Raw genomic sequence first — 13785 nt, forward strand, 5'->3', positions numbered from 1 at the left:
TTTCCTAACAATAAATAGATCCCATTTTGTCACGGGCAGAGGTCAGGGGATAGAAACAACTGCCCTTCAAACCTCCAATTGTCTTGGGATTAGCGTTGGAGCAGATGTACTAATTATGGGCGTATTGTGAGTCCAACAGCGAGCACAGGAAGACGTTTGATTGAGCGCCAACTGCTGTGCGCCTAATGGGCCTTCATTGTGTGTGCCCCTCTTATCTGGCCCTCGATGCAGTCCCCATGGCAACGGCATGCAGTGGGGAACGTGCGGAGACAGCGCACGAGGAGGAGGTGGATTTCTGGAGGGCCCTCGCCCGAGAGAGCGGCCTCTGTCCTATGTCTGGACTAGGAAGACACGCGTCATCCTCACTTACATGAAATCTCAAGGGGACGGCTCAAGACCTCTGACGAATGCCTTTCTCTCCTCTATTTAGAGGCCAGAATCCACTGTATGCGGAAGACTTGTTTTCCGCCGGCGTCGGTTATGTTTTGCGCGGGCGTCCCCGTCTGCGAGGACTTCGGTGATCTCGAATGGTCAAAGGTGAAAAAAAATATCTCGAACCTTAATGTTTCTATCATTTTGTAATGCGTTTCGCTTACACCTACAGTCCCCAAAGGCAGGGGTGTGCTTGTATTTACTTTGAACGCAGTCGCCATTCAAACACAACAGCAGGTGGACCGAGTGAGAAGGAAGTAAAACAAAAAATACTGACAATGCAGTAGTTCATAGTTTAAGTACATACGCTGTGTTGCAATAGCCTGTGTATCAATCCAGGTGTTGTAGGTCCTCAGAGCAAACCCAATATACTGGACCTACTGGATATTCCAAGAGTTTTCATTCATTCATAGTAATTTCCTGCCTTTGTGCAGTACATGGGAGTGTCACACAGAACTCTACAGCACTCTATGTTGCGATGGTACAATTTCTTCTTTATGTGATTTAATCACACGTCAGACAGTCATGTATTATGGGGGAAAGGCTTGTCATTCCTTGCCCACCTTGTCACACAATGGAAGTATTACATGCCAACAACCCACATTTAACACCCATACCAATAATTTGGGGGTGCTTTGTGTAAGGGAAGGATAGGAGTATTCTTTTTCTCATGAAATAAACACAGACATATAGAGGAAGTGAGAAAGTTGGCGATGATATTACATCAGACAGAGGTCTCTAGACTGTATGACATGTCAAGATACCCAGAGTAGTTTTAATAAATATTTTAGCAGGAGAAGGAATAAGGAACGAGGAATGAGGAATTAGAGATTCAGAGATTTTAAGGAACAAGGAATCAGGAATCAGGAATAAGGAAAAAGAAAAAAAGGAAAAGGAATGATCTCTTTTATAATCTCTCCGCCTTCAACTGCCACTCGGATGCCCTTGAATAAGGTATTTTAATGTATTTGTTCAAGTGGAGCTGTTCCCTATAACCACTGGACGATGATTGTTTTATTTGGGGCATCCAATATAGAGTATATTGTGTGTGTGTGTGTGTGTGTGTGTGTGTGTTTTGTTAATGTGCTTCACTTGCCTGTGAGAGCTGGAGTCATATGACAGAACCTCATGACTCTGTGACCCCTGCACTGCTGTTCTGGATCAGGACTGAGTGGGTTTGTTCAGAGAAATTACAGTCCAAACACTGGAAATTGATTTGATATCCGCCACGAAATCTCTTTATTGAGCTGCCACGACGCCGCCACCGTGCAATTATTTAGTGTTAAAGTAAACCAACTGTGGGGGCAACTTCAAACAACCGTTTGTGGTTGTATGGAAGCCTTGGGGGACATTATGAAAATTGTAGTGTAAACTTGAAAATCAAAACGAAACGTCAAACAGGTGATTGTAGTGAAAATGAAAACGCTAATGGGATCATTGCACTTTCATTTTGACACAAATAGCACATATCATATCTGGAAAATGACAGCGCTATCGTGGAATTACATTTTCATTCTCAAGTTGACATTATCATTTGAATATAATCCCCCATACACTCCCATATGGTAGACCTAACAAGATGGGCATAGGCTCGTACTCTGTATATTTCAACGTGGGCCTTTTCGTGCGTGAGGTGTTGGGCCACGAAGGGGGGGAGAAAAAAAAAAAAGGGGGGAAAAAGTTGAGGAAAAATGTGCAAAGTCACGCTCTGCCTCCGTATTTGCGCGGCCTCAAAATATCATCGCATTACGTGGGCCGTGCCCGCGGCGGGACCCCTGATATCGCGAGACGTGCCGCGCTGGGGCGGGCCGGCGCGGCGACCGAAGCAACGCGAGAAGTGAGGCGGGCGTCTGCATATATATAAAAAAAAAAAAAAAAACCTCCGCGCGGCTCCAAGGCGTTGCTGCGCTCTCCTCCTTCTGCCGACGTCGTGTGAGCTAGACGCGGGTACGTAACGAACCTTTCCGCCGTTTCGCCCTCTGTCGCGCAACGTTTCTCGTTTCAACGCGTTCGGTCCGTCCGCGTCGCTTTGCTGCACGAAAGGGCCTTTTGCGTGCGTGCGTGCGTGCGTGCTTAAGCGATGCCTGAAAAGAGGGCTGAGCGCGTTCGCGACCCGCGCTCTGCTCTCTTCTCTCACTCCCGATGGCGACGTCCACTCTCCCCCTCCCGCCTGGGCTGAATCACGCCACCGCAAAGCAAAAAAAGAAAACAAACAAACAACGAAAAACAAAAAAAAAACAGACAGCAACCGGGTGACAAAACGCGCAAAAGCGGCTCTTGGTTTCGGTTGAGTTTTCGGATCCTTCCCGTCGTTATTCGCCGCGTTCCAGTTGAATTTCGCCCCGGGCGGTCGACGCGCGGCGAGGAAGCTGTGCGCCGTGGATACACCTGCTTCACGGAGGAGGAGAAGTTTTGGCGTTCTGTAGTGCTGAGATGGGGGGGGGGGGGATAAAAAAAAAAAAGACACCAAACTAATATCTGAGGAAGGTTGAGGACCAGCAAAAGAAAAAAAAAAAAAAAAAAGGCCGGCGATAAATGCACAATGCTTTTTATTATAACTATTTATACAAGTCAAAACAGACATATTTTGCAATAATGTAGATATTATGTTGTTATAACAATGTAAAGTAGTCCAAGAGATATTTTTTAATAACGATATGGATATTATGAATATCTATCGATCTCTCTCTCTCTCTCCCCCTCAATAGTTAAGGTATCTATCTATCCATCTATAGATAGATCAGTCTCTCTCTCCGTCCTTCATTAGTTACGGTATCCATCTGTCTGTTACAAAAAATGTACAGCGTTGTCTATGCGACCGCCCAACTGTGTCGCCCTTTTTCCCAGACTAAACATGGCTGCAGGCAAGGCACAAATTGGGAAACTGGCCCCAGATTTCACGGCCACGGCGGTGATGCCGGACGGGCAGTTCAAGGAGGTGAAGCTCTCCGACTACAGAGGTACGTCGCCTTGTTGTGCCGCCGACGCTCTTTTGAACCCGTGGATCCCCGCCTCTGCGGATGAAAAGACGAGACATTTACACGACAAAAGAATAATGGTTTCGGGGGGGGTTTGATGTCGGTTCGGCTTGATGTCGACGTGAGCGGCTCGGGGGCGCTTGTGCAGGTGAACCGCTCGCCTGCCTTTGTGTTATTAACGAGCGGTCCTTCGGCGCAGGGAAGTACGTGGTGTTTTTCTTCTATCCCCTGGACTTCACCTTCGTGTGCCCGACCGAGATCATCGCCTTCAGCGACGCAGCCGCCGACTTCAAGAAGATCGGCTGCGAGGTCATCGCCGCCTCCGTCGACTCGCACTTCTCCCACTTCGCTTGGTACCGGCTCACCTTTTGATATCTGTTTTTTTTTTTTGTTTGTTTGTTTTTTTTACCTAAGATACCCGTTGGGTGTGCGTTTTTGCATTCACAGAGTGTTACATACTGTATATCAATTTTTTTTGAAGGACCAACACACCGCGTAAGCAGGGTGGCCTGGGTGCCATGAAGATTCCTCTGGTCGCCGACACGCGCCGCACTATCTCAACGGACTACGGGGTTCTCAAAGAGGACGAGGGCATCGCCTTCAGGTGGGTCCCCCCCAAAAAATACTGCACTTCGAAAGCCTGTTTTGGTGTCGCGGCCTTTCCTCCGATATCCCCCGGAGTCGGCATTCCAGCCGGCGATCCCGTCGACCCGTTTACCCGCTGCTCCGCTCTTTTCCCCGCTGAGGTATTTGACGCGACGTGGTTTGCGCGGTCTGTTTTGCAGAGGACTCTTCATCATCGACGACAAGGGCGTTCTGAGACAGATCACCATCAACGACCTCCCAGTCGGACGCTCCGTCGACGAGACCCTGCGCTTGGTCCAAGCTTTCCAGTTCACCGACAAGTACGGGGAAGGTAGGCCATGGCCGCCGGCGCCGTCCGCGCACGACTGCTTCGCTTCATACACACCGGCACCGGCGGGAACCCAGGGTATTATGAACGCTCGGGGAATTGATCTTTTCCCGCGTGTTTACAGCCCTCCTTTCAGTCGTGGGAGCTGGTGTGTTACGTAATATTCCCCCAGGACACGTGTCTCATGCTTTTAATTTATAGGTTCACGTGTGATTTCAGCATCTGTGCTGTCTAATTACCTCAAAATGTTGCGGTTCAAACATTCCTTTTACTGTTTTTTATTTTGCGCTTGACCGCGCACCGTCGACATGACCTGATTGTGTCTCAACTGGTAATGAATCTCCCGCCGCATGTGAAAGTCAAGTCACTTTCGTACTTTTGGTTCCATAACGCCATTGTCTGTTCAGAAAATTGACTTGGTGTCATATAGGTGAGGCAGAGTGAAGGCCAGATGATCTCACTCCGGGTTCAAAGGGTGCTCTGCTATCAGGCGCAGGACCCACCTTAAATATTTTTCTCACTAAAAGAAAGATATGGTTGTGGGTGGGCAACTCTCGAAGTTGTGTCATAACTCATATTGACGGCTTATTACACACGAGACAAGAGAGGGGTGCCCTGTGTTTTATTGTGTGAAAGCGTGTTGAGATGCTTCGTTATGAGCTGGGATTTTCAGAAAACGTAATTTCGGGAGAGAACTCATCTCAGGCTTATCTTTCCAGTGTGCCCCGCCGGCTGGAAACCGGGAAGCGATACCATCAAGCCCGACGTCCAGAAGAGCAAAGACTTCTTCTCCAAGCAGTGATAACGCAGCCGCAGCCGCAGCCGGGGTCTGTCGCCGGCTGTAGGACCTCCTCTCTAGAGATTAGATTATTATTAATACTGGAGATGTCGAAACCACTGTGCCTGAGGATGCGTGGGTTGGAAGACCAATTTTTAAACATTCCTGTTGTGTACCATACCATGTGCTGTCCAGTGCGGTAGATCAAATGTGATTATGAACAAAGTATATTCATGTTTTTGTTTTGTGAAAAGATGTCGTCCGAGAGAAAAAAACCAACAGCTACCTGCACGTGCAACAGAATTGGCCGTCTAGAAAACATCATTTAAAGCAGTTTGTGGGAAGTATCATAGCTTCAGTAAAATAGTCTTGGGTTTTATGTGCCATCAAATGTACTCTCATTTTGAATAAAGAATTGATGTGCCCTGAAATGACAAAACTCAGTGGTTTGCATGTTAAATAACACCAGCGGATGCACGGTTTGGACAGAATTGCAGCACTGACAATAACAGTCGCCGTTTTATTCTTTTCGCGGCTGAAAAATATGGTTATATGGTTCACGATTACTTGGGCGCCACCACTATTTACATAAGATAGCGTCAGATAAGTTTCATATCATTATCTCGTTTCATTTGGTATCACAGACATAGTGAATCCAGGCGTACTAACTGTAATATGAGTTTTTTTTGGGGGTTTTTATTATTTCCCCGCAGTAAAGTCAGGTGGACTGGTTCCTTTTACATGTTTTCATAATGTGTAACATCGTTCACGATCATCACTGAACAACGATAGAAGGCTTGAAAGGATTACTGCGTAATAATTCGATTAGATGCGGTAGATGTTTTTTTCCCCCCATCATAAATAATCATAAACCCATAAAAATAAACCAGTTTACTTTTTTTCTTTTGTTATTGTTATCAATATCAATTGGTATTATATTAGAGTATATACGGTATTATGATTGTTTTAAGTATTCAAAGTCATTGCTCTTATGTTTTATTACAGGGCTTTATGCTTGTTATTTATCTTACATATTTATTTTAATCATTTATAATTTAAATAATACTATTTTAGCAATTAGAAAGTACTGATTGATGATTTTCGAGTATTTTCCACGCCAATTCGATTTAATCCAGAAATACCGATTTGTTATTGTTATTATTTATTTATCAATTCATTTATTTTTCCACCAATTATTACTTTGTCGTCTGAACAGTGGCTCTTCCAGGTCCGTGGGCTTGTGTGTCGCGGGCTTTTATTTGCACCGTGTTCACTGTTTGAACTTCATTCGTGACCCGCTTCGACGTTTGGCGGCAAAGACGAGAAACTGACGCCGTCGCCTCCAGCGTCTTCGAGCAGACGCGGCTGCGTTGTGTCGAGGCTCAACCCCTTCTTTTTTTTACTTTTTACCCCCGAAACCCCCTATTTATCTGTTAAAGTTCTGCGCTTTGTTTTAAAACGTCAGCTCGTGTGTAAAGATATCACCGCTAACCCCCACCCCTCCCGTTTGGGTGTAGAAGTGGAGGATGGCGGCGGGGAAGGCGTGCGGCGGGAAGCTAAAGGAGGACACGGCGGAGGTAAAAAACAAAAAGAACACAACCCCAAAACAAAAACACAAAAAGCCCAATAAAGTGGGATAATGTCCGTCACGGCGACACCGCTGTTCCAGGACGTGTTTAACCAGCTCGTGGTGCTTGTTGGGGGGGGGGGGTAGTTTTGAAACGCCGGCGGGGGAACAGGCGCCGATGACCCGGTCAGGTGGTGCCGTCGTGGGGCCTCGTCGGCCACGGAGGCGCCGTCGCCCAAACGTAGCCTTAATTGGTCTGTAGCGTGTGGCAATCTTTATTCCCCGTGTCGCTGTGGAAATGTCGGCCGTGCCCGTGTTTGATTCCCCCACCGTGTCGCAGTGGACACGCCTGTTCCAGAGCGAGGTGAAGACCGAGCAGCACTCCGTGGTGTTCGTGAAGCGGATGATGGCCCTGGCGGTGTCCTCCATCACCTACCTGAGAGGGATCTTTCCGGAGGAGGCCTACAGGTCTAGATACCTGGAAGGTGAAGTTTTACACGAAAAATAAGGAAAAAAATAAGATATAGATGTCATAGTTCAAGTACAAGTCTCTTAAATATATATATATATATATATATATATATATATATATATGTGTGTGTGTGTGTGTGTGTGTGTGTGTGTGTGTGTGTGTGTGTGTGTGTGTGTGTGTGTGTGTGTGTGTGTGTGTGTGTGTGTGTGTGTGTGTGTGTGTGTGTGTGAGACATTTCACTGCTCAAGGAACTACACTGTGCCAGACCCGCCCGGTCCGTTTGACGGTCACGTCTGGCCCATGTACGTCAAACACAAGAACATCATATATGTATGACCTTATGTATGTGACAAATAATCTCTTGAATTTGGACTTGAGTATATAAACAGCATATAAACAGTATATATAAGTGATATGGAAAATAGATATAGAATAAGTTATACATATCACAGTTAAAGTACAAGTCATTTACATAATAGTGTAGTGTATACATATATGCAGTGAAATGTCACATATGCACTACTCACAAATATTTAGGGATATTCGGCTTTCGGGTGAAATTTCAGGATGAACCTAAAATGCACTATAACCTTTACAGGTGAACATAATTTGACCTTCTCTAAACTTTTGAATGCACATGTCCAACTGTTCAGTGTTTCAGTACTTTTTGCAAAACTTGCTGTTCTCGAACAAGGAGCTGAACGGCAAAATTCACAACAGGTGTTTGATCCATGAATCGACCAATACATTTCCTGGTTCAATAAGAATTGGTATTGAAACAGTCCTCTTCATCATGCTGTTCACATTTTGACATCATGAGACCAAGACGACACCTAACAACTGGTCAACAGTACCTCGCCATAGCAAGGCTTCAAACAGGATGTTCTCAGAGGGAAGTGGCCACTGAGCTTAGTGTGTCACAGAGTGTCATCAGCAGCTTGCAACAGAGATACAGAGACTGGAAGAGTCACAGAAAGGCATAGAAGTGGACGTCCTTTGGCCACATCCCACACTGATGACCGCTTCATTGTGAACAGTGCCCTGCGCAACCGGATGATGAATGCCACTCAACTCCAGGCACATTTAAGGGAGGTGAGAGGCACCCAAGTGTCACGTCAGACGGTTCGAAACCGTTTACATCAGCGTGGTCTGCGTGCTAGACGACCTGCAAGGGTACCTGACCACACCAACAGACACAGCCATCATCGTCTTGCATGGGCCAGGGAGCATTTATGCTGGATGAGGAACTAGTGGCCTCAGTGCTGTTCTCTGATGAAAGTCAATACACGTTGAGCAGAAATGATGGCCGCCAACGATTTTGGAGACGTCAAGGAGAGCGCTATGCATCAGCCACTGTTGTCACCAAACAAGCCTTTGGTGGTGGTGGTGTTACAGTGTGGGCAGGTGTGTCCAGCCAATACAGAACTGCCCTACACTTTGAATGGTACAGTGACAAGCCCATACTACCTGAATAACATCATTAATCTAGTCATTGTGCCCCTGCATGAACAACACAGGCCTCATTTCATCTTCATGGACGACAATGCTCCAGCTCATCGAGGTGGCATCATTAGGGAACGGCTGCTGGAGACTGGGGCACCTCAAATGGAGTGACCTGCACTTTCTCCAGACCTGAATCCCATAGAAAACCTATGGGATCAGCTGAGTCACTGTGTAGAGGCTCGTAACTCTGTGCCCCAGAACCTCAATGACCTGAGGGCCGCCCTTCAAGAAGAGTGTGGTGCCAGGCCTCAGCAGACAATAAGTCGACTTGTGAACAGCATGAGACGTCGTTGTCAAGCTGTAATTGATGCTCAAGGGCACATGACAAGTTATTGAGACATTGACATTTTTTGTTGTGGTATACCCACCACTGTTGTTGGCTTTTGTTTCAATCAATTGTTAGAGATGAGGAAATCACCATTGCATGCTTCTACTTAAATGCTCTACTTTCACGATATAATATCACTGTAGCGTTAACTTTTTACATCTATAAATTTCACCCGAAAGCCAAATATCCCTAGCTTTTTGTGAGTAGTGTATGTCTGTGTCTGTGTCTGTGTGTGTGTGTGTGTGTGTGTGTGTGTGTGTGTGTGTGTGTGTGTGTGTGTGTGTGTGTGTGCCTTTATTTACATGTACATAACATCTCTTTCTGTTTTGTGGTGCTACCAGATTTATGCATCAAGATCTTACGAGATGACTGCACCACTCCCGGAGCGTGCAAAGTTGTAAAATGGTAAAAGAAAGATTTTCATGATCGATGCTGAAGATCTAACGTCACATAATATCAAACCGCCGCTGTCTGATCAACAGTAGGACGCTGTGTTGAACTATCACTGATTTACTCTCATAAGGGTGGAACATTTCCATTCAAATTATTTTTAATATTTCCCACTGTTGTTGCAGGATGATGGGCAGCTTTGATGCCTTGGAGAAGAGATATGTAAGCTAATGCAGCCTCTAACCCTTGAACGCTGAATATTGTTTATAGGTAGACATTTTGGAGCAATATTGTTCCTTACTTTTTTTTTTTTTTATGTTGTTGGCCTTCAAAACAGCTTCAGATTGTTTTCATTGGGGTGAGTACATTAAACCAGGACATTACCCATTACGTAAACATGAATAACATTACAGTCGAGATTGTTGTTCATCATCATGTTTTAATCCTATTGTTTTCTTAAACTATTTGTTTTTTGTACACATGCTAAAATAAGTGTTATTGCCTTGAAGGTACACACCAATCGTGATGAACCTGATGTAAGTTCTCTCTCAAAAAGTTTTAGAATTAGGAGTCAGAAAATGTAATCTGAGTTTCACTGAACAAAATAGATCTAAACCACCAATGATTGACAGATCATGCATTTTGTTTTGCTGTCACAGACATCGAACCTGCTTGTACGTCCAAATGTGGCTTTTCTATCTGGCATGCATCATTTGTCTCGGGCTGTATTATTCTACTGGTAATATTCTCTGAGACGGGAGACAGACGCACTCTTGTAGCCTGGTGTTTGATGGAGGCTCCTCCCGTCAGAAATGCACCTTCTGTACGCCCTCCAGTGTCAACTATGGGGAATAACAAAAACAATGGATTTTGCCTTGGCTTTTCTTTGCAGTGCATCATTGAGTGCTACCAGTTCAAATTTAAATACACACCCAGGGGACCCCAGGTAGACCTAGTCAGGTGAGTACTGATCTGTGTTTGACAAGAGACTTGAAAAAGATCGAGGGAGAGAAATAGCTTGTCTATCAGTGAAGCTGAAATTCTGCCCTGGACAAGTTAAATGTTGTCAGCCTTTTTATCTATCATGTTACCGTGATAAGGTATTGTTTCCGATACCTCCGATTGATTTAGTCAGAGTGTATAGACAAAGACCCAAACTTTACAATAATTTAACTCAGCGGTTCCCAACCTTTTCGGACTCCCATTATTATTACTCCCATTACATTACATTTAGCAGACGCTTTTATCCAAAGCGACTTACAATTGTTCAAACACCAACGGACGCAGCCACCAGGAGCAATTAGGGGTTAAGTGTCCTGCTCAAGGACACTACAGCATGCTAGCAGGAGGAGCCTAGGATCGAACCAGCAACCTTTGGATCACTAGACCACCAGCTCTACCGCCTGAGCTACCATAAGGATGACTCGCAGCCCGCTGAGGTTGAGTCCATTTAAGTGTCTGAAAATGTCGGCCAAGTATCCCAATTTAGCCAGCCACTCAAAATCACCGATGTGACGTGTGAGTTCAAACAAAAACACCCTCACCTCATCACGCAATTCAAAAAATCGCGTCAGTACTTTCCCCCCTTCAGAGCCACCGGACTTTGGTGTGTCTGCTTATGGTCACTGCTCATCTCATCAAATAAAACAGGAAATCAAGGTGATTGCAGTTGGCGGCTTTTGATGAAGTTGACTCTGACCGTCTCACCTAGAACAGTCTTAAGATCTGCAGCATTTTCTTTACAGCCAGTGCTGCTCTGTGTATACTGCAGTGGTGATGACTCCACTGTGCTGGCCCAGCATCACACGGCCCCCGTCAGCGCTCACTCCCACACATTTGGACCAATCAATCCCGTTTGAAACTACGAACGCGTTCAGGATGTCAAAAACGGCCTCAGCGGTTGAACGCGTCGGTAAAAATTGGCAAAACAGAATCTCTTCTTTTATCTCTCCATTGTTTTCATACCTTACATAGGAAACAGGTTTAACAGATTTGTTATGTTTGTCCATTCATCCAGTTGGAGGCGTAAAAACGACTCTCGTACGCTCGTTATCAGCTGTTCTGACACATTCTCTGCCATCTCGTCAATGCTGCGTTTGACTGAGTTATCAGACATTGAGATGAGGTTGATTGGCTTGCACGACTTCTCTCCCAATCACCCCCACGATCACTTTTGTGGCAGGAAGAATTTAATTCTCCCCGACTGTATGCGGCTTACCAGGCCTAACCTGTTAACAGACATAACCCTAACCTATGAGTCGGGCGACCCGATAAGACGCCTCCACTGCCTTTGCCTTCTTGGTGCCCACACATGACGCTTCGATGACTTTCTTCTTGCCTGATACTCACAACTCCTTGAGTTTATTATCGAAAAATTCCAGCGGCTCCGACACGTACTGTTGGCGTTTTGTTTCGAGGTGACGGTGCAGTTAACATGGCTTCAGAGCTTTGTTTCATAAAATCTCGGAACACACCACGCACAGCGGTAACGGTTCGTCTTCTGTGCCTCTCCAAAAAAAACCCAATGATAAATATTCAGCCCTATACTTTACTTTTCTTTTAACCTTTTTTTTTTTTGCTTGACAGACGGGACTGTCCTGTCTGTCCGATGTCCTGCCAGGACTTCACTTGTGGATGATGTACCAATAGCTTCTTTCGTTTTCAGTGTGCCTGATGCTAGCCAACTATCAATTTTGATTATCACCTCAAGTTAAAAAATGAACAGGTGCACGTAGTACACCCTAACATAAGATCTATCTATCGGTGATTTTTGTACATATCAGTGTACAAAAAAAGTGTTTAAAGAAAAAACACCATGAGATTATTTGTTTTTCTACATTTAAAAACACTTTGTAATGAATAACTATAATAAGCTATAACTCATGTATTTATCAAAAACCATGTCTGTGTCCATTTTATGAAAGTTTCTGGACTCCTGGTGTTCTGAACTCATCTCCTGCAGGAATAACAATGTGGAGATGCAGGTAACCATGGAGCACATGAAGAAGGCCTCAATGCTGCTGATCAGGAAGCTCTTTCTGCTCATGCAGAACCTGAGCGCTCTGCCCAATGACATCAGCCTCAACATGAAGCTTTACTACTACGATGACGGTAAGATATGAGTCATTTTGCTCAAAGTGGTAATCCAAGATCATTTTGTAAAATAAATCTCATGTTTGGTGGTTCAGGTTTTAAGCTGCCATTTTATAGGAAACAGCCATTCAATGCACCACGACTACCACTTTAAAGGACAAATGCCAGAAAGAGTTGAGTGCTGGTCAGGCCAGAATATTAATTTATTAGTGTGCAGACCAAACATGAGTTTTCCGTCCCAGCAGAACTGGCATATAATTAATAATTAGTAAATGTAGACGTTTGAGAGGCGATTGGAGAGAATATCTCAAACCTGACAGACCCCTTCCCGCTTTCCCTATGAACAGTCACCCCTGCGGACTACGAGCCTCCGGGCTTCAAGGAAGGAATCTGCAACAGCATGATGTTCGAGGGCACGGCCGTTCACTTCAGGCTGGGTGAGGTTCAGACCACCTACCACTCCCTGAAAATGCAAGTGGCGGCAGAGGAAGGAAGGGTGGAGAAGCTCCATCAGGGAAACCACCTGAGGGAGAGCGGGCTCCACCAGCTGGAAGGCGAGCAGCTGAGCTCCACACAGGTAGGGCTGGGTGTCAAAACGCAGCGCTTTCATGGTGGCATTGCATCAGTACTCCAGAGTGTTAGAAATTAGAAATATGATTTTACTCAGCAGCAACATTCTCTGGCAATCAGCGTCATCAGAATCTTTTAATTTCTTTACCACCTGTGATCGAAAAAATGATTCTACGGTCAGTCGGAGTAAAAATGGTGTGTAATTTTATGGATCTACGGTCCAGTGGATCTTTTTTTTTAATGAGGCAGAGATGTTTTTATTTTAAAGCAGTATATGACCTCTTGCACTGTTTCTGGTATGAAAAGCAAATTGTTGTATATAATACTGTTTGTTGTTACCCTGTATCCATATATTTAGGAACCCAGCGGTCGGATAACTGACGAGGACTTGCCGTCTGAAAACGGTAAGGAAATCAGGTAGTTTAAAATGTAAGGAGTACAGCATTCATAATGCACGAAATTCACTTTTTCTTCTACTTCAGAGTCTGCGCAGTTTAAAAAACCCAAGAGGCCTTCGGCAAAGGTACCTTTATAATAACCAATGCTGTAGTCAATGGTTCCCACCATAATAAGTAGTTGTTTGTCATTGAATCAAAGTGTGGAGCTTGATTAATTATTTTCTATTCCTCTGCCTCAGAGAAAGCGTGTTAACAAGTTTGGAAAGAAGAAAAAAAAAACTTTCGTCTGAAGCTTCACACGAAATGATTGTTCTTTCCACAATCTAAACAAAATAAACCACCTGTTTGTGGTTGTTCATATTA

The 13785-nt window shown here is 44.9% G+C and overlaps 2 protein-coding genes across 2 annotated transcripts; both read left to right on the forward strand.

Moving 5' to 3' along the window:
* Positions 1 to 2304: 2304 nt before the first annotated feature.
* prdx1 (peroxiredoxin 1) lies at positions 2305 to 5534 on the forward strand. The gene is made up of 6 exons (XM_080011662.1): positions 2305 to 2379; positions 3280 to 3392; positions 3610 to 3763; positions 3892 to 4014; positions 4196 to 4326; positions 5043 to 5534. The coding sequence occupies exons 2-6, from the start codon at positions 3287 to 3289 to the stop codon at positions 5123 to 5125; spliced, it is 597 nt and encodes a 198-aa protein (XP_079867788.1). The 5' UTR covers positions 2305 to 2379; positions 3280 to 3286; the 3' UTR covers positions 5126 to 5534.
* A 1093-nt stretch (positions 5535 to 6627) lies between these two features.
* On the forward strand, positions 6628 to 13712 carry zte38 (zebrafish testis-expressed 38; the record flags this gene model as incomplete). Its single annotated transcript, XM_080010447.1, has 11 exons — positions 6628 to 6678; positions 7009 to 7153; positions 9313 to 9376; positions 9547 to 9583; positions 9699 to 9719; positions 10254 to 10321; positions 12324 to 12472; positions 12802 to 13031; positions 13383 to 13428; positions 13507 to 13547; positions 13662 to 13712. 11 exons carry the CDS (start codon positions 6628 to 6630, stop codon positions 13710 to 13712), a joined length of 903 nt encoding a protein of 300 aa, XP_079866573.1.
* Between the last annotated feature and the right edge of the window lie 73 nt (positions 13713 to 13785).

This window comes from Zeus faber, assembly GCF_960531495.2.
Source record: "Zeus faber genome assembly, chromosome: 12".
Lineage (NCBI taxonomy): Eukaryota > Metazoa > Chordata > Actinopteri > Zeiformes > Zeidae > Zeus > Zeus faber.

Coding starts and splice junctions, on each gene's coding strand:
- prdx1 (XM_080011662.1), top strand. CDS start 3,287: ATGGCTGCAGGCAAGGCACAAATTGGGAAACTGGCCCCAGATTTCACG. Junction 3,393..3,609: donor GAAGCTCTCCGACTACAGAG/GTACGTCGCCTT, acceptor CCTTCGGCGCAG/GGAAGTACGTGGTGTTTTTC. Junction 4,015..4,195: donor GACGAGGGCATCGCCTTCAG/GTGGGTCCCCCC, acceptor TCTGTTTTGCAG/AGGACTCTTCATCATCGACG.